Here is a 21,768-nt window from a genome sequence, read left to right as displayed (position 1 = left end):
ACTGCCCATCAAATATCTCTATTAAAAGATAGATATCCCCTAACCTCAGTATGAGTTACATGAGCCTCAGCTAAATGGAAACAGCTGGCTCAAGAATATAAAGACATTTCTACTACTGAATCGCTATATTCCTGATAGTCGTCTCTTACAATGAACCACTTTCAACCTAATTATTCCTGGCACCACCTCTTCAGTTCCTTTCCTTATGTGATCATTAGCCAAGTCTTACAGTTCTTCTCCAGAGCCCTCTGGTATACAGGCAGAGCCCACCATCATCACTGCAAGCCAACAAATCCTTTACATCTTAATCACTTTCAAGACCCATCTGCTAAAAATTAATACATATAAATAGGTATTTAAATTAAAATCTTAATTGACTGGCTTAACCACTGACATAAGCCCCTGCCTACCCTATACAAAACGACAGTACAAGAGAAATCTACTCACCAACTGCTCCTAGTCTGACATGGTCACATCACATAACCGCTTCAAGAGTGTGCAGATCCTGTAACTGAATTCCATACAGCAAGAGTCTAGCTCTCCACCCACATCAACACAGGCTTCCTGTGGGTTTGGTTTTTTTTGCAGGGGGGAGGGAAGAGGGCAAAGGAGAATCAATCTATGAGTAGGGTTTAATACCTAGAACAATGGAAACCACCTAAGAAAACTAAAGCACCAAAATCAAATCCAGAGTAAATCTTATTTTCTAATTATTTTAAGCCTCCTTGACTTTCTCTCTTGGCTCCCCAAAGACTAGAGTCAGTGTGGATTCTTACCTTTCAGAGTTCATAGTACCTCTTTGCCCTGTAGTCCAGTATTGTACTGTGGACCTCACTGCATCATTTCAAAATCAGTATGATTGAATATTATGAGAGACATTTTCATAGGATAACTGTAAATCCAATTGTAGTCTTAAGCAGAGGAAACCTATTTTGGACTATGGCAGTTCAGTGGGCCAATGCTGATACAATTCTCAAATCCATGCCCAGGGAGCACAGTCTCACAATCCCTAATGTTGTCTCATTGGGGAAACCCTGTGGGTAAAATTTAAAAATAAAATAAAGTCTAGTGAAAATGGGCATAATTCTACACAAGAAAATCAGCATATATGCAAATAAGAGTACAAGCAAATATTTTTGAGGTGATGGTTTTTGATCAATGATTCCTGGTGTATGCTATTTATCTACTTGAATTTTAATGAATAAAAATACCACTTATTACTTCCCTGAACCCAGATTGAAGACTCACAAATATTGATCTTTTCTGGCACATAACTAATCCTAGAAGAGATATTGCCTGCCCAACAGGAAACTGAGAAGTTCATTTAGCTTCACTGCTGCCTCCTGGGATGTATTTACAATAGAAATTTTTCCAGTGCAAAAAATTATAGCTCCAATTGACTTAAACTTTCCTTCACCTTCTCAACAACTGAGAAGCCTGCAAGGGTCCCAGTCTGTTTAATGTAATTTCATTTGAGGAGTTGTTGGAGAGAAAAAAGAGTTGATCATGTGAAAGGATGTCAGTAACTTCTTTTTCATTTGAATGGTAGGTAAAATTGTGACTAAAGGCATGCAAAAAAAAAAGGGGTGGGTGGGGACTGTTTTGGTTAGCTAACCTACATCAGCTAACTCTAGTTAAAATAGCAGTGAAGAAACTGGCAATTCAGCTTTTAACTCATGTTCAGGGGCAGTAAGTTGTATGGGCCTGTGATGCCCGGGCTCCAGCAAATTCAGGACTGGGGAGGGGCCCCGATTCCCCCGGAGCCTGCTGCTGCCGGCAGGGAGAGGGCTGGGGGGAGTCCTCCTCTCTGGCCCCAACTCTGGAGGAGCCTGCCTGCTGCACCCCAAACTCCTCATTCCTGGCCCAGCCCCATGCCCCGCACCCCCTCCCACACCCCAACCCCCTGTCCCAGCCCAGAGCCCACACCCAGCACCCAAACTCCCTCCCAGAGCCCACACCCCCTCCTGCACCCCAACCCCCTGCCCCAGCCCAGAGCCTGCACCCAGCACCCAAACGCCATCCCAGAGCCCGCACCCCAACTTCTTCCCAGAGCCTGCACCCCAAACCCCCTCCTGCACCCAAACTCCCTCCCAAAGCCTTAGACAGGTGTGTGGGGGGGACTTGGACCCAAAAATTATACAAACCTGCCACGCCTGCTCACGTTAGCAGCTTGAATTAAAGCGGATAGGAGAGTCTGTGATTGAACTCAAGTTGCCAAACTGAGTTAAAAGCCATGTTGACTATGTACTTACTGCTGTTTTGATCTGAGTTAAGAACACACTTTTTTTTGGCAGTGCAGACATTCCCTAAGAGTTTGATTTTTTTTTTTTAAAGAGACCTCAACTTAGCTTTCCATTTTGCACCCACAATTTTTTAGCTACAAATAATTTTTCCTGCAATTATTTGCATTCAGACCTACCAGCGCAAAATGAGAGGCTGCTTCTAAAAACCAGACCCTTAATATTTTACGCCTATCTTCTTCAGAGCCGGAAGGTTGATTATGTTATTCCCTCAAAAAAAGTCATACGAGATGAAGATGTCAGTGTGGAGCACCCTGCAATTTAAGCCCATTCCTTCTTGTCCTATCCTCAGAGGTCAAGAAGAACAATTCTTCTCCTTCCTCCATGTAACAACCTTTTATGTACTTGAAAATTGTTATGTCCCCCCTCTTCTCCAGACTAAACAACCCCAATTTTTTTTCAACCTTCCCTCATAGGTCATGTTTTCTAGACCTTTAATAATTTTTGTTGCTCTTCTCTGGACTTTCTCCAATTTGTCCACATCTTTTCTGATTGTAAGGTGCCTATGTCAAAGACTTAAAAATACTATAAATCAAATAAGGAACAGTAGCCCCATGACACAGAATAATGTTAAATAACCAGGCAGCGCAAAATAAGTAGTTAACCACACTCCTCACTTCTCCCATACGTTCTCCTCTAACAACATTTGCTGCTTCAGCAGCACTTGCAGTTTGTCCTGAAGGTCAACAGATTCAGGCTTTTTCAGACCAAAGACAAAACCACTCCAAATCCACATTATATCTCTGAACACAAGAGCCTTTATTGTGGCCAGGAAAGTTCAAAGACAGTTTGCATAACCATCCTTGCAGGAGCTCACCTAGCTGTCCTTTTCCCCCAGGCATTTCCTTACCACTCACATTTTTATCTTTGTTGGGTTCAGGGGCTGCATCATCTTTTCTGACCCTGCATTCTATGGAAGAAGTTGTCACTGATGTGTGCAGGCTGTGGAAGAGAAAGCACAAAGCCGTCCTTCTTTGTTCCTCCATGCCCCTCCATACAGGGGTCAGTCACAGTCACTTCACTCTCCTGGATTACAGGAAGTGCTCTCCTATTATTGCCCCTGGTTTGTTGGAAAAATAGTTTCCTGACCAGCTCTAGTCAGGAGTTGAGAACATGCAGCCAGAGGGTTTACTACAAGTTCGCATAAAATGGATGTAACATACTCCAGAACTGAGGACTATAGCTAAGGACAACTTTTTACCTCGATGGGTCTAGTGAGTCTGCCAGAGAACCTCTGAACTCATTGTTTCTGCTACATATACAAATGGCATATTTTACAAAAACAAACACACTTGCCAAAATTTCATGTTCATCTGACCATTTTGGAAGAGGAGACTTCTCCTGAGAGCCCAAACAACTCCCAAATGGGCAAGAGAGGTCACTGCAGAGTAATGCAAGGTAGATTTCTTCTCCCTCATGATGCCATCAAAGCATCATGTTCCTACTACCTCAAGAGAGAGGGTCATAGTTCAAGCCCTGAACTCCAGTTTCCTGAGAGTTAGTGCAATATATTGCGAGGGGCAATATGGTAATTTCATCTTTATAACACATACTTCACACACTATAACTCACTCTACTGTTACATGTCCACCATTTACTATGGGAAGCTATTTAGTATGCATACTAGCTGCCTCTGAAATACTTAGCCACTATATGGCTTAACACTATAATAGGCCAGTCATTGCAGCAATTACAGCATGGGCCAATTTCAATCAACGTGAGCTACCTTGGGTTCCTTGTATGCATGCTCTGCAGGGAGAAATAAAGCTACAGTAATAGAGTTCCTTTGTAGCCATTGTTACTGTATATTTGAGTAGGCACAAAAATTGGAAAATCATCTTTCACGTGGTTAGTTTTAATATCCACAGGTACATGAAGAACACACAAATTATGCAATAACAATTCTAAAAATGTCAATTCCTTAATTAACAGGCAGATGACCCATCAAATCTCTCTGAATATGAGAACGCAGGCGGTGAGTTTCTTCTTAAGTATAGACTAATGTATTCATTATGATTCTTTCAGTTCCCCCTTTAGTATAATCAAGTACATGATAAGTATAATAAATTGCATCCAGATTTTTTTTTAAATGAAAGAGGTGTGCATTTCAGCTGCTGATGGAAAGAACATTTGATTGTGTGAAAGTATGTCAGAGAGTTACTTCAATTCCCATTCAAACCATTGGACTCAGACTTATTCAGAAGTCTTACTATTAAGCCAAAAACAGCTTTCAGAATTTGGCAAACAGTTATTAAAGGCTGAGTGGGCAGGATTCTAAGAGCAGCCTGAGTGTTAATGAACACCCTCAGCTAGTGATATCCCATAATTCGAAATGTGCAAGTCAGAGGTGAGTTGCTTCTAGTCTGGCTGAATTTAAGATTAAATTTCCCTTTAGTCAGAAATGTGGGGCACTGAATGCAAAAACCTAAAAGGATATGGAAATGGTTATATATGAACTTTAATCAAATTATACTTTTAGAATAAAAGCAAAAAAAAACCATGGTGACTCATGATGCATATTATTCTTATCTCAAGAGCAGTTTGATTCTTTTTAATTATTATGATTTTGCCTTATTTAGCTAAGGTGTGCATATGAAAGGGCTGTCATTGTTTCCATGTAAGATATATTTTTATCATTTCTGCAGTGACTGTTACAAAACTGGGACATAAGTGAGCTTGTGAGTAACAGTTCATTTCAGAATAAAGAACATTCTAGTAGAAAACAAAAGCTACTTTAAATAAAAAAAAGTTACCTTGAAAACCTTGCTAGGTGTTATATAACAGTGTATAGAAAGACCAGAAGATTAAAGTCAGTAGTTGCTGCCAATAAAACAAAGATTTTATTTTTATTTAGATTTTACAGAAGATTTAAGGAAATCTAACATCATTTTTGTAGTTGGTAAGTAAGAGCCTTAATATAACTGTTCCATTTGAAGCTGTTAACAATGGGTCATACAGCTTTGATTTTTAATGTATGTAGATGAAGTACTGAAAGTGGGGGGACAAACACTGACTGACGAGCTTCACTTGCTGCTCCTCAAAATCTGGCACACCAAAGAAATCCCTGCTAACTTACATAAGCTGACATCATCACCATTTTCAAAAAGAGAGACAGGGCCGACTGTGGCAACTATCGAGGCATTGCCCTCCTCTCCATTGCTGGGAAAATCCTTGCCAGAATCTTACTGAATCGCCTGCTCCCTCTTGCAGAGGAAGTACTTCCAGAGTCCCACTGTGGCTTCAGACCAACATGAGGCACCACGAACATGATTTTTGCAGCCAGGCAGATCCAGGAAAAATGTCAAGAACAACACCAGGAGCTGTATATGGCCTTTATCAATCTGACTAAAGCCTTCGACTCCATCAACCGTGAGGCTCTGTGGAGAATCATGTCAAAGTTTGGCTGCCCAAGCAAATTTATCACCATTGTAAGACTCCTCCATGACCAGATGACTGTCTCCATCCTGTGCAGTGGCTCCACCTCTGATCCCTTTGTTATCCGAACTGGCGTAAAACAAGGCTGTGTACTGGCACCCACCCTTTTCTCCATTTTCTTAGTCTTGGGTTAGTGTTTTCATAGCGGCTGTCTACCACAGGGCATTGGCATCCAAGATCGGATTGACGGCAACCTCTTCAAACTTTCTCATCTCTCTGCCAGAACTAAAGTAATATCGGCAACAATAACTAAACTCCAGTACACAGATGATTGTGCTGTAGTTGCACACTCAAAGGAGGATCTACAAACAGCCCTTAATTGCTTCTCTGAGGCTTACAAAAGCCTAGGGCTAACTCTGAACATTGACAAAACGAAAGTTCTCCACCAGCCAGTCCCCAGTCAATCATCAGACCCAGCAAGAAAAGAACTAGAAAATGTAGAATACTTTGCCTACCTTGGCTGCCATCTCTCAGAGAGGGCAGACAATGATGTCGAGATTCAGCACAGAATTTGCTGTGTCAGTCTTGCCTTTGGCAGACTGTCTTGCCAAGTGTTCCAACAATTACAACATCAGAACACATACCAGACTTTTAGTTTATAAAGCGGTGGTAATCCCAACTCTCCTCTATGGCTGTGAGACTTAGGTGACCTATAGAAAACACCTGAAAACCCTAGAACGCCAGCACCCACGCTTTCTTCAGAAGATTCTCAACGTGAAGTGGGAGGATCATCCCACTAATGTCAGTGTCCTCACAGAGGCCAACATCTTCAGTGTTGAGGCCCTGATTATCCAGTACCAGCTGAGGTGAAGTGGGCACTGTGTATGCATGCTTGATGTATGCTTACCAAAACAACTACTGTATACCCAACTCACCAAAGGAGAAAGGAAATGAGGAGGCCAAAAGAAACGTTTTAAAGACACCCTCAAGACAGACATCAAGAGATGTGGTATCGACAGCACCCATTGGGAGACAGCAGCCCAGGATATGGATAACTAGGGCCAGCTTGGGCTGCACTGCTGCAGCTGCGCCTGGGGCCGAAGCGGGCTGTGCGTGGGGCCGGCCTGGGGTGCGCTACCCCGGCTGCTCTGGCCGCACCTGGGGCCAGCCTGGGCCTCTCTGGCCACAGCACCCCAGCCACGACTGGGTCCGGGCACCCCAGCTGCAGCAGGTTGGGTGCCCCTCCCCCAGCAGGTCTCTGAGAGGGTTCCCTAGGCGCCTGCGTGGCGGTAAACAGGCTGGTGCACAGCCGCACAGTTTACAGGGAACTTAGGTTGTAAGCCCAGTCTCTGAGGCTTCATGACCATGTGACATGGGCCATCGTCCTTTTCATCCCTTCTTTTGTGAAATGATCACTGTAAATACAGGTTCCCATCCTAAATTGAATTAACTTAATGCATACCACTAATGCCATTAAAGTTCGGGGGGCTAATCCTAGCACGTAAAGTTAAGTACATGTGTAAGTCTATGCAGGATCAGGGACTAGTTTGTATCCAGTTTATTGAAATCTCTTGAAAAAAGGTATTATATTAATGTCAAGTATGTAAAATTACAGTGATCTAATTAGTGTACAGTTTAACTAATTAATTACACAAAAACATTTACAAGTTTCTGAACATTTTGTACTAAGCTTTTGAAGAAAAGAATTGAGAAAGATTTTTCCTGGGTCAGGCAGGAGTGTACAGGATCACATTACAGCAGGGAGAAAGAGCAACAAATTTGAGCCCCTGGGGGTAATTCCCAATTTTTAAAAAAAAGTATATATTGTTACATGAAAATGAATTATTTGTTCCTCTGGTTGCTCCACCATAGGATGTACATGCACCTGTGCACTTGTGATTGGAAATTTTAGCTAGCAGTGTCTGAGGGTCCACACCTGTGCACCATACATCTTTGTGCTCTGGTGCAAGGTTATATAGGGAGATGTGAACCTGCTTTCACTCCGGTTCCTTCTCAGCTGCCCTTGGGTCAAGACAGATCATAACAGTGTTGCTGCTAGCTTTGCAGTTTCTTCTTTGTGTTCTTTATGTTACTTTTCATTAGCACACTTTGTGCTTTCAGAGGTGTCTCCCTCCCTTGAACTCTTCTTTCTGCAGTCAGGGCCTTCTGCCTTCGGCTGTTCCCTTGATGGAACAGGTTATGCCAAGTACTCCAGGTTGCAAGCCTTGTCAGACATGCTACAGGTCTTTCTCCCTCAGTGACAGACATTCCAGCTGCCTCAGAGTCCCACATACCATCCAAATCCAAGGTCTGAACCGGCTTTAAAAAGCAGATCTGTCCAGACCCTTGCACCTCAGGGTAGACAGAAGCGCCTTCTCATGGAGCGCTCACTGAGATCCAATCCCACCCTGTACATCAGCCTCAGCCACTCAGGTCATTCCAATGCCTTCAGCCTCAATTAAAGATTGTGGGCAGCTCCAGAATTGAATATTCCAAGGAAGAGTCCACAGTACCTAGAGGGACTCCTAGAAGAAGGGAAGTCATCTCCATGGCCAGAACTTAGGGAGACCTTGCGTCCCAGTATGGGTACTGTTGAGGCTTGTGCAAGCCCCAGTACCCATTAAGATGAAGCCCATTTCATCCCATACCAAGGGATCTCCTAGAAAATCACAGCCATTAGCACTGAAGTTGGTACTAGAAGATGAGCCCTCTGGACACAAAAAGAACTCTAAGGGACTCCTCTAAGAAGCCTATATTGACCTCAGTATCCTCCTCTTCAGGTTATAGCCATAATGACCATACATCAGCACAATCCCCAGTACCTTTGTCCTCAGCTCACTCCTACAGGGCACAAGGACTGCACCTCCGTACCATCCAAGTTATGGCGGAACATTGCCCAGGCTCCATGGTACCGATTAGGTTTCTTTCTCATGAGGACCTCTTGATCACAGAGGAACTAGACTCTCCCTCTCAGATCCCTTCCTGGTACCATCCCACCTGTCAGAATTGGAGCTTTCATATGTGCTATTATAGCCAGCCTCCCAAAGGTGTATCTCTTTGCAAAACCATCCAGTGGAAACTGCAGACACTTTTGCTTATGGTAGAGTCACAACTCAATGGGGAATACCCTCTTCGTCATCTGGCATTACACCCTCCTTTGTGCCTCCCCTCCGACACATGATCCTCAGGGTTCTAAACAGGAACAAGTGGTAGAAATTTTCATAGCTCCACGTTGGCCATAAGTCTGGCTCTCAAACCTGCTTAGTTTTTCCCTGTGAATGCCACTCTGATAATGGATCTCCTGACCCAAAACTTAGGCACAACAGACCAACATTTCTGTATCTCAGAGCTTGGATCCTTAATGGTTCTTGGGCATAGAATTGGACTGTTCCCCCAAAGTTAAGACAGTACTCCTGGGAAGTAGGAAACCTGCCATTAAGAAAACCTACCTGCAGAAATGGAAGCATTTCCAGGTCTGGCGTACTCATCGATCAATAACTCCTATGGAATGTCCGCTCAGGCATTGTTGACTACCTGCTGGACTTGAAATCACGAAGTTTGTTGTGGAGCTCTGTTAAAGTGCATCTTGTGATCATTATGGGATTTCACCCTCCTGTCACAGATTGTTTTTGTACACTGTACCAGTCAGGTTCCCTCAAAGGTTTGTCTAATCTGTTTCCATAAATCAAGGAGCCTACCCCTCCTTGAGACCTTAACCGGGTTCTTAATGCACAAGTAAGTAACCTCTCCATTTGCATATTAATTCTTGTAAATTACAACCATGAATTTTGAAATAAAGCCATGCAAATTAAGGTTTTGCAAAGATCAAAAGACCACATTTCTGTACTACAGTTTTTTTAAGCCCCATTTTTGTATTAAATATGAATAGACCCCGCTCATCACTAACCTGTATGTATATAAAAACCCTTGAAAAAGTGAGGTTGGACTATTACACCATTGCTATGGTAACCCAAAACTTTCATACAGGGAAAATGCACAATGTTTTGCTTCATACTTTTTAAAAAACTGCAATCCTATGTCACACAGTTACAGCAACACTTTTTCTCTCTCTCTTATTTCATTGAGAACTCATACGTGGGTTTGTACAAAACAAGGAACTGTGAAGTGATCTGTAACAAATGTAAGAAATTGTATCTGTTTGTGAGCTGTCCACACTCAGACAATGTTTCTCTCATATATATTCTTCAGTTGGTTGTTTTATGAATAATTCTTGACCAATCTCTCTTATTTGCAAGTAGTTTATTTAAAATATTCAACATATGAAATTATAGCTGTTTTTCCAGGAAACACACAGGCATATGATATGTTTCTTTTACCTTATTCCATCAGCGTACCTCTTAGAATCAGGTATTATACTTGGCTAGACAAATTCAAAATTTCCTTTCCATTAAGCTAAAAAATTAAAGGAAAACACAAGTAAGCAGAATGGTTCTTGGGCATAGAACATAAAACATTCTAACGTGATGAGGTTAAGTATCTAGATGACAGGCTGAAAAAGAGAAGCATAACTGACAGAAAAGTACAGATCGGTAAATTTAGTTTATCATAGATCCTAGAGACTAAGGTAAGGGATTGCAAAACATCTGGGAAAAACACATTAATTTGAAAAAAAGGCACTAGCCAGCATGATTTCATAAAGCATAGTTTTTGTCTGACATATCCTGTGCCATTTTTTAAAGAGAAGGCAGAAAGAAAGATGTAATGAAACAGGGACGTAATCTACTTAAATAGGCCCAATCCTGCTGATCACCAAATTGTGGGAATAGCCCACTAAGAAGTTTCTGGCTTAGATCGAGCAGGCAGGTGAAGGACATGTTTTCTGAATTAATCTGTATATTACCACTGTTTGCTATTCTGTTGGCCAAATCACAAGACATGATCCTCTTTTTTTTTTTAAGTATATTTTTCAGTAAATTGCTTTTCAGAGAATCACGGACCAGGCAGGCACCATTCAAATTTCCCCAAGCAATCACCATTATGCACCTCATTTCTTATGTTTGGCACCCTATGCTGCTTTGTGCCAGTGTAACAGAAGTGAAGAGTTCTGCATACCCTTGACAGCATTGTTTTATGGGATTTGTAAGTGGTCTTCTTGTGGAGCCACCACTTTGTCACAGAAGAAGATTCCAATATATAGGTCCTATTTGTTTTCCTCGGAGTATTGATATTTAAACTGCTTGGCTGCCTGTAGGAGTACTTCTTTCATGGGCACAGTGGATGTTTCTCAGAGACACTATCTGGTCTCTGCAGATAATGAAACTCTGGCTGCTGTTATTAATTTCCTTGGAGTAACACACAGAGGGCTCAGTTCTACAAACACTCAAAAGAGTAGTCCCGCTGAGGTTAATATCACGACTTACACAGGGAAGAGTCGCTGTGTGAGTGTTTGCAAGATCACAGCCTAGCAGCCCAATCCAATCCCAGCTGAAGACAATGGCAGTCTTTATAATGACTTCACAGGGAGTTCAACTGAGCCCTTAAAAGTATTGTAAAGGAACTAGAAGCTGTAACAACAAATGCGAAAATTCTACTCTTTTCACTGAGAAGGACAGAAGGACTCCTACTACCCCAATTACCTTCAGTGAAGAAATCTAGACTTGCCATCCTACTATATTCCTGTCTTATAAGAAGGACTTTTTAAAAAATAGTGTTTTAATCGTTTACATAATAATTGAAATAAATATGCACATCTGCTGTAGCTGACAAGTTGAGACTGTTTATGAGATTAAAAAAATCACTAAGAAATCTAGTTTCTTTCAAATGTCTCTAGTAAGGGAATGAAAACATGGACTGATTAGCAAAGATTTACACGAGGGTTAGAGTAGGAATTAATTGGAAATGCAGTCAAGTCAAATTAATTAGGCAACGACATCAATATTTTATCCAGACAACCAAAGCAAAGATACAGAATCAGAAGGTAAAAATGAGAGACATAACAACAGGGTAATAGACTACAACAAGATTAATTCATTGAATTTAAAAACACAAGCTGAAGAGACAATCATGAAATTAGATATAACTCAATAAATTAGCAAAACGTGGGGTTTTTTGGATGCTAGTATTTTACATTTTTGTAATTATTGCCAATGACTCAAATTGACTATATCTCAGCTGCACATAGTAGTGAGCACCCTCACTGTCTTTGAACAGTGAAAATCTAGTGAACAGCTTTTAAGCAGTTTCACTCACTTGATAGCCTAACACCACATCTAAGAAAACCAGCACTCATACTGGCTTCATGGGCACATGCACGAGACATCCTCACCTTCTGCCAGAATTTGATACAATACAGTAGGTGACTGAAACAATCCTCACTCTAATCAATGAAAATATTTCCATTGACTTCATTAGCATCTGGATCAGATACTACTAGGCACTCATCTGTATCTAAAGATTAATTAGTTCCCTTGCTAGCAGAGTTTTAAAAGTGTGTTTGTGGGCAAACTGGATCTAAAATGAGATTAAAGATGCATATTCTGTTTTGTAGGCATTTCCCCCATATATGGTATAGCCCTTCCCTCTGACAGTTGCTTAATAGTTTATATTAAATAACTATTTGAGGACTAGTGCGTGGCAGGGTTGGCCATTTAAATGATGCTATCAAATTGACCCCTTTGTAACAATCAGTGCCTACAATGAGTCCAGGGCTGAAGACAGTTTAACTACAAGAATAAACAGAATCAGATTGTTTTCAGATATGGCTCCAAAAGCTTTCTGAATGGTACTGGAAATAGTTGGTCCCACTTATACTTAAGGCATTCTTAGCATGGTTCAGTTGCACCTATTGGCTTTGGCTGTTCTGGCAACATTTACCAAAGAAAAATAATATAGTAAAGTGTTGAAAATGCTAAATAGCAAGATTTTATTCATACCAGATATTTCAGGATTTTAATTCCTCAGTTTCTGACAGATCAGCTCAACAGAGCTAAGTAGTCCTCACAGGTGTGTTTCTTCAGCTAGGCTGTTTTCATGGTGTCTCTCTCTGTCTCACACACACACTTTTTTCTACTACATGTACTTTCAATGCACTGTGTCCAAACAATAGCAGAACATAGCACAGGTGTACCGCAGGAGGAACCTGTCATACATCTACTCTCCTCAACCCAGCTTACCTTCAGCGCTTTCCCTCTACTTCATGTTCCTCCAAATGATATGTCCTCCCAGTTACTGAGACAATTGTCTCATTAGCCCAGCAGTTAGGACCGACTGTCAGTAATCCCCACTACCAACAGGTTGATTAGCTCCAATTCAGCCCGTAGCCATCTTGGTGTTGCAGCAACTTCAGTGACCAGGATGCTACAGCTAGCACTCTGTCCAATTAGCCATACCTAAAACCATTCTAAGTGCCAGAGCTAGAAGATAATGATTGTTGCTTTCTGCAGTACTTCATGGGAGCTACTCCCCTACAATCATCCAGATTAAGCACTTGATATCCCTATAGCTTTTCCAAAAAGCACATGAAGATTATTTTCTGTTTTCAACCAATATGATCTTTAATACACAGTATTTCAGCAAGTGGCTTAAAAGTTATGGAATTTAACAACATATGGAGACTTTTTTAAAATTTGCATTCTGGTTTCTGAGCCTTTAGGATACACTCAGGTCACATTTTCAAGCTTTTCTCCACAATGGAAGGGCTAGGAAAATAGATGAAAGCCAAGATTCTCACGCTCACTTGACTCCAAGAGCTGGAACTTTAAATAAAACATCACATATCATGAAACTCTCAATAAAGTCACAAGAGCTGGCAACACTGAAGTGTCCTTAAGACATTTCACCTACTGATGCATTACTTTCTGTCTAAGAGGCCCTGGGATACTACGTTACAGGAGTCTGACTCCATTTACAGACTCACTGTTTGTATCACACGCCTGACAGAGCACAGAATGTTTGTTCCCAAGATTTTTTACAGAGAGATGCAATAGGCTTTATTTCAGTGTGTGTGTGCGCGCGCACACACACATGGGCTGTCAAGCAATTAAAAAAATTAATTGCGATTAAACATGCTGTTAAACAATAATAGAATACCATTTATTTAAATATTTTTGGATGTTTTCTACATTTTCAAATATATTGATTTCGATTACAACAGAATACAAAGTGTACAATGCTCACTTTATATTTATTTTTCATTACAAATATTTGCAATGTAAAAAACAAAAGAAATAGCATTTTTCAATTCACCTAATACAAGTATTGTAGTGCAATCTCTTTATCATGAAGGTTGAACTTACAAATGTAGAATTATGTACAAAAAAAAAGTGCATTCAAAAATAAAACAATGTAAAACTTTAGAGCCTACAAGTCCACTCAGTCCTACGTCAGCCAATTGCTCAGACAAACAAGTTTGGTTACAATTTGCAGGAGATAATGTAGCCCGCTTCTTGTTCATAATGTCACCTGAAAGTGAAAACAGGTGTTCACATGGCACTGTTGTAGCCGGCGTCTCAAGATATTTACGTGCCAGATGTGCTAAAGATTCAGATGTCCCTTCATGCTTCAACCACCATTCCAGGGGACATGCGTTCATGCTGATGATGGGTTCTGCTCAATAATGATCCAAAGCAGAGCAAAGCGACGCTTGTTCATTTTTATTATCTGAGTCAGATGCCACCAGCAGACGGTTGATTTCTTTTTTTGGTGGTTCAGGTTCTGTAGTTTCTGCATCTGAGTGTTGCTCTTTTAAGACTTCTGAAAGCATGCTCCACACGTCGTCCCTCTCAGATTTTGGACGGCACTTCAGATTCTTAAACTGTGGGTCAAATGGCTATAGCTATTTTTAGGAATCTCACGCTGGTACCTTCTTTGCATTTTGTCAAATCTGCTGTGAAAGTGTTCTTAAAACAAACATGTGCTGGGACAACATCTGAGACTGCTATAACATGAAACATACGGCAGAATGTGGGTAAAACAGAACAGGAGACATACAATTCTCCCCCAAGGAGTTCAGTCACAAATTTAATTAACGCATTATTTTTTTAACGAGCATCATCAGCATGGAAGCATGTCCTCTGGAATGGTGGCCGAAGCATGAAGGGGGCATATGAATGTTTAGCATATCTGGCACGTAAATATCTTGCAATGCTGGCTACAAAAGTGCCATGAGAACGTCTGTTCTCATTTTCATGTAACATTGTACATAAGAAGCGGGCAGCATTATCTCCTGAAAATGTAAACAAACTTGTTTCTCTTAGCGATTGGCTGAACAAGAAGTGGGCTTGTAGGCTCTAAAGTTTTACATAACTGCACTCAAAACCAAAATAATGTAACAAAAAAATCTACATTTGTAAGTTATACTTTTACGATAAAGAGATTGCACTACAGTACTTGTATGAGGTGAACAGAAAAATACTATTTTTTCTGTTTACCATTTTTACAGTGCAAATATTTATAATCAAAATCAATATAAAGTTAGCACTGTGCACTTTATATTCTGAGTTGTAATAGAAATCAATACATTTGAAAATGTAGAAAAACATCCAAAAATATTTTATAAATTTCAGTTGGTATTCTGTTGTTTAACAGTGTGATTAATCGCAATTAATTTTTTAAATCACAATTAATTTTTGAGTTAATCACTTGAGTTACCATTTATATTATAAAAAATTAAAAGCTTGAATACACAAAAGGTTAGCGTATTGGCAGATGCAACACAGACACACTGATGCCTCAAAGTGCTTTGATAGCCAGATGATTCCTTTCTAATCACTGAGATGGCTTAAGGTTTTATTAGCAAAATCAGTCCTGAGCTTCACCATCCATTAAGAATATCCATTTTCTATTTTGGTAAGTGTGAATCTGCTCTCTCACTAAAGGCGATTCACATTTCCAACACAGATGGGTAAAGGATAAATAGAACATCAGCTAGCTAGGAGAGCCAGAGAAAGTGTTCCTGTTTGTAATTAACAATGTTTTAAAGAAATCTAAGTGTCTCTAGCCTAATGATGATTTCCCCTGTATTATCTTTATTGATTGCATACACATAGCTGTAAGGATGGTCTTGTAGTTTGATTTAGACACTGGACTGAGACTTGGAAGGATTGGCCTTCTGTTCTATGTTCTGCCACAGACTTGCAATGCGATCTTGGATAGCTCACTTAATCCCTCTGTGCCTTGGGTTCCATATCCATGAAGCGAAGTAGTAATATTAGCCTGCTTCAAAAGTGTGTTGCAAGGGTAAATAAATTAATGTATGAGGTGATCAGATAATACAGTGGAAGGGGCCATAGCAATAGACACTTGTTTCTTTTTAAAAGTGTTAAATTACAAGAGAAGCTTAGAAGAATCTTATTCTTATCCCCAACCTTTGTTCAATTTAACAGTTGGTATAAAACAGCTTTAAAAGAAGAGTGATAAGTCTTAAATGACATATCGCTCCAATCAATGGTAAAAAGTGTTTTAACAACTTCATAAGCACTCTCTCTACTATATTTGTTGGAAGGAAGAAGTATGCTCCTGAAACAATATCATTTAAACAAAACACAAAAATAATAATATCGTCTTTTTCTGCCCTTTTTTTTTTTGTGTGTGTGTACAAGCTAAAAGCAATAAATTCCAAACAGAAAAATACAAACCATACAAGACAGCATTTTTGATTCCTTCTGGTCTATATCACCCACTCACCCTTAAGCATTAACCAGTCTCTCTTTCTGGTGCTGAGCCCAATGGGGGTCAGCTGTGCCCAGTGAGGGTCAGCTGTGTCTAATTAGCTCACAGCTGAGAGAATCGCCCGCAGTGGATCTTGATTCATTGCTGGCAACTAACCCACCAAAGTCCAGCCCTTAGGTCAACTTGGCAGTATCCTTCCTTTGCTCTTGTCCATGGCTTATTAACTCTGATTTTACAAGTAAGACTCATCTAATAGCATGTATATTCATACTGGCACAGATCATGAACTACACATAATTCTCTCATCTATTCTTTCAGCCACAGGTAGGACTGTGATAATAAGCCTTCTGGACCAGCAGCCAAAAGTGTGGGTGTTCCTAAGAAGAATATTAGAAGTGAACTCTCCCTACTCTTTGCATTTGTTGGTTTAGATTTGTAAACTCTTATTGTTGGACCTTGCATTGATTGTTATACAATATGGAGGGATGTTCATCTGCAACCCCCAAAACTCCTTAGCTAGAGAGACCAGCGTTTAGCAAATCAGGCAATGGGGAAAGAGCATTCTGAACAGTGTGATGAAGAAAATGGAACTCCACCATGTGGCCCCACCTGCTCCCAGGCATGGTAGGAGGAAGTAGTTTCTGCACCTCCAAGAGTACAGGGGCTACGACTGGCCCTTGAGTTGAATGCTGGAAGCTTCCTTTCACCTTCTCCCTGTGCACCTGTACAAAGGCAAGACACAGGCTAGCCCTAAACCTGAATATTTACTCCAATTTGTTTTAATTACTGTTATTTTCTTACAATGGGACAGTTTCTAATATAAAGAGCTACAACCTACCATCCTGCAGTCTTTGCATCTTCACTCGTGACTTGCATCCCTTCATTGTGAGTCCAATTCTGTGAGGTGCTTAGTGGCCTCATTCCCATTAAAAAAATGAGCTTCAGGCTTAAAAAAATAAAAAGCCTACCCTCACAGCATACAAGCTCAAGGCTGTTAGCATTCTGGAACCTTTCCTGGCACAACTTACATTGTTTAGGGAACTGTGCAATTATTGGCAGGGAAGAAAACAAGAGATAGAGGACAAAGAACTTCAAACATGGGAACAATGTTATTGTACTTTCAATCACTGGGCTTCTTAGCTTCCCATCATGTTATTTGCATTCATATTTCTTGTACAGTTTTATCTTTAAAATGGTTGTATAATTAATTAATTAATTATGGTAGCACTTAGGGAATGTCTACACTGCAATTAGACATTCGCGGCTGGCCAATGGCAGTTGACTTATGAGGGCTCTCGGGCTGTTTAATTGTGGTGTAGACATTTGGGTTTGGGCTGCAGCCTGAGCTCTGGGCTCCTCCCACCTCGCAGGCTTTTAAAGCCCAGGCTCCAGCCCCAGCCCAAAAGTCTACACAGCAATTAAACAGTCCCTTTGCCTGAGCCCTGTGAGCCCAAGTCAGCTGGCACAGGCCAGGGCAGGCTTTTAATCACAGTGTAGACATACTTCTAGAGTCCCCAGTCAAGATTGGTGCCTCCTTGTGCTAGGCACTGCATATAGTAAGAGATGGTCCATGACCCCAACTGCCTACAATCTAAATAGACAAGACACAAAAGGTGGGAGAGAAACCAGTAAGGAAACTTGCCCACGGTCACATAGCAGGTTAGTTACAGAGGCGGGATTAGAACTTAGGCTCCTAGCCCAATTCCTTATCCACCAAACCACTCTTTCTCATAAAAAGTATAAATAACTGGAAAACTCAGGGTCCTCTGTGACTCATATTTTCTCTGTGAGATGGTACTCAATATTTTTAAAAATATTAATTTAGTCTAAATTAGTCTAAATTTAGACTAAATTAATTTTTTGTAGAAGAATGACCCAAAAAAATAAAATGCAATATTTTTTCTTTAAGGCAACCACAGTCTTGGGTTCCTGCCGGTGGCTGTTTTATATATCAGTATTGTAAATGCACAAAAGCAATTATATTTATGGTAACATATTTAGGTTTAAATAAAACAGTCAACAGTAAAATATGTCAAGTCAGTTCTATCCTGTAATTTATAACTAATTGTAGAAAGAAGCAGGGATAGTTCATACTTATCCTCTCGGGTCTGATCATGCAGTCCTGAGCTTAGTGGCAGTTTTGCCTCCAGAAAGAACTGCAAAACTAGATCTGCAATTGTCAAAGTTTACACATACCTGTTTTTCTTTTTTTAAATTGCCAGTTGTCTATTAATGAAATGTAACACTCAGATGATCATCTATCAAGAATGTGTATAAACAGAGTTTGCTTAGGGTTTAGCTCTTTATGTTCATGACATATTTAAAATCAGAGAGGATGAGATTAAATCAGAAAGGATGAGATTAAAACTGCCAGTTACTAATGATCATTCTGCTGCTGGTTAATACTCATCCATCTTCCAAAACCATGTAGGTGGAGCAAAAAATGACAGCATTCAAAAATTGATAGTATTCACAAAGAATTTTACGCCTTTATTACAAAAACAAGGACACATGTTCCTACTTCAAAACATGGCATAGCAACTGGGCCATTGTGAAGACTGTTAACTCATTATTTCAGGGTCTTTGTTCTGTTTGAAAAACAATGTGAAAGAAACTGCAGTGGAAGCGCCATACCTAAAGGTTTCTAGCTGCAAGTATCTAGCTGTAGTTTAATGTGCAGTTTTATATATCTAGTATTTTTATTTGGCAGGTGTCAAGCACTGTGGAGAGTGCACTTCCTTCTGTTTTAGAATGCTATGTTGATGTAACAAGACATTGGAAAAGACATATTTTGCAACAGTGTTTTTACTGCACAAAATAATAACCACTGTTGGTTTACAGTTAAGATTACTTAAGTGCCAATCTTATCAGTGCACTCCCTGAAGAGCAAGGGAAAGTTTCATTAGGGGAACCTTCTTTCACATACCTTCCCACCAAAACATCTCTTAGCCAATCACACTAACAAACTCCAGGCTTCCAGCACTTCTAGCTCCCTTCAGCTTCCCTCACAGACAGAAACACAGCATACACATCAAATTCCTGAAATTCACACTCTAATTCAAAACCTGAGTGCCTGCCTCAACAACATTACTGTGACCGTAGGGATGTACGTGTGTGCTGGTTTGAAGTATGACATGCTATATGTGCCTGGAGAATGTATGAGGCTGGTGTTAAGGTTTTGTGTTAGAGTGAGTTTCAGGAATTTGGTATATGCTTACAATCTAAAAAGGCAAAACCAGAGGAAGGATGGAGAGAGAGCATGTAATGAACAAGCAGAGTGATCAAGATGATGGCAGTCACATGGCACATTACTGCCAGGGCTGGTCTTTTTCATATTTGTTTATATAACTGTTTTATTTCTATTTTTAAAACTTTGGGGGCACTCGGGGTTGAGGAAAGGATTGTTGGTATAAGAGAGGAGTTGGTAAAAGGAGAGGAAAACTGAGGGGGGAGCCGTGTAAAAATGGGAGGAGGAAAGAATGAGCTGGAGAGCGCACAATGAGCTGGGGGGGGGTGGAGGAGAGAAGAGGAGGAAGTAGGGCAGCTGAAGGGCTGCAGAGCTCTGAGAGGGGGGAAATGAACAGACAAGGGTGATACAACATATGAGGGGGGAAACTAAGTGAATATGAAATCAGGAGGCCATGAGGCTCCTCCCCACGTGCAGTGAGGAGGTGAGGTGACTGTGCCTAATGCGCTGGGCAGGACTCTGTGGGGCTAGCTGGCTCATATTTACCACTGACCCCCTCATCTGTAGCTGCTACTCAGATACCTAGGCCTGGATCCACAAAGGAACTGAGTTGCCTTAATCCCAGTTCTAGATGACTAAATCCCATGTTTAGGCACTACTCTAATCCCCGCTCAGCAGCTGCCTCACAGATGCCGACTTTCTAAAGTGCCGGAGGGTGCTCGCCCCCTGGCTGTGCCCCAGGCCCTGCCCCCAATCCACCCCATCCCCAAGGCCCCACCCCGCCTCTTCCCCGAGCATGCTGTGTTGTCACTCCTCCCCCACAGCCTCCTGCTTGCATGCCGTGAAACAGCTAATTATGGCAGGCAGGAGGGAGGGAGAGGTGCTGATCTGTGGGGCTCACGGGCGGGAGTGGGGCGAGCTGATGGGGAGGCTGCTGGTGGGTGCTCAGAACCCACCATTTTTTCCCTGTGGGTGCTCCAACCCCAGAGCACCCATAGAGCCAGCACCTATGAGCTGCTTAACCCTGTACACGCCTAGACTCACTCAGCACCTAAGTTTTTGCAGTAAAAATTTCCTAGATGCTTACATTTCTGCCTCTGGGCAGGCACACTGCCACCTCACTCTAGGCATCTGGACACCTGTCTTTCTAAAGGAAAGACAATGAGATTATCCAAAAGACTCACCCTTTCCCCAAAAACATTCCCAGTGAAGATGCAGCGCCTGATGCTGTCATTGTATGTGAACAGTGTTCATTGTGATGCTGCAATAAAAGGCACTGCGTTTATACAAGAAAAATGCATTCTTTTGTCAATGTTACATTATGGCCTAATTTCTGTTCTCAGTTACACCACTGTAACGCCACTGAACAATATCTGTTTGGGGCAGCATTTTCTTACAACTTAATGTGAAGGCCTGGAACATGGATACTTTTGTGCCTGAAAGGGACTGATGGCTAAATTCATGAGTGCGTCAGCCCATATTCATCCACTAAAGCAATCAAGAAAGGAAAATGGATGAATCTTGGACTCAGTCACATAGTGGAGTAGTATGCATAGTATCTGGATACTAAAGAGTTAACAGTGTTGATTGCCAACCTCAAACGTTCAAAAATTCTGAGTCAGACACCCAAATCATGAGGTTTACTTCTAACAATTATACTGTGGTTTTGATTTTTGAACTCTCCCTTACCCCCATGTGCAACAATGACAGTGTTACCAGCTCTCCCAAATGTACAGAGTAAGGTGACTTTTTTGGTGCCTCCTGCAGATGCTCTCACCCTGGAAGACCCAGCTGAGGTCCAGTTACACAGACTTGTATAAAATGCTGCCTGTTAATGGTGCTGCCAAGCTTCCAGCTTCTCCCCAAACCCAAATATTCTAATTGAGCAATTCTGCCACCCCAGACCCATATCTGCCCATCCCACAGGCTGGCCATTCAATTCATTCTGCCCCCTTCCTAGCTTCATATAGGCCCCTGGCCCTCCTCCCAACACACCTCTGCTCCTCCTGCAGCTACAGGAGTTCTTCACCCACCTCCCAGGCTGGTGAGGGGCAGCTCCAGGGGTTCTTTGTCCCCTCACCCCCTTCCCAGGCTGGTGTTGCAGGCATGGAGAGGTGAGGAAGGAGCAGACTGGTGGGAAGGGGGAAGCAGAGCTGTCCTGAGCCACTTAGGCCTTTCTGCTTCTTCCTCCGCTCTTGTGACAATGTCAGTGGCTGCTCCCTCTCCTCACCCTGCCAACTTAGAAATGTCTCTCTCAGCTCCTGAAAGGATGGGGGA

At 41.5% G+C, this 21,768-nt stretch overlaps 1 protein-coding gene across 1 annotated transcript in view; it reads left to right on the top strand.

Moving 5' to 3' along the window:
- Positions 1 to 21,768, top strand: part of AK5 (adenylate kinase 5) — a 144,215-nt gene that overhangs the window by 95,466 nt on the left and 26,981 nt on the right. Inside the window, exons 9-10 of the mRNA XM_074961499.1 lie at positions 4,233 to 4,275; positions 5,155 to 5,199. Of these exons, the coding sequence (XP_074817600.1) occupies positions 4,233 to 4,275; positions 5,155 to 5,199 (88 nt within the window). The remainder of the gene's footprint in view (positions 1 to 4,232; positions 4,276 to 5,154; positions 5,200 to 21,768) is intronic.

Source organism: Natator depressus, chromosome 8 (genome assembly GCF_965152275.1).
Source record: "Natator depressus isolate rNatDep1 chromosome 8, rNatDep2.hap1, whole genome shotgun sequence".
Classification (NCBI taxonomy): Eukaryota; Metazoa; Chordata; order Testudines; family Cheloniidae; genus Natator; species Natator depressus.
The sequence above is the reverse complement of the archived record's forward strand: the minus strand, read 5'-3'. Positions and strand labels throughout refer to the sequence as shown.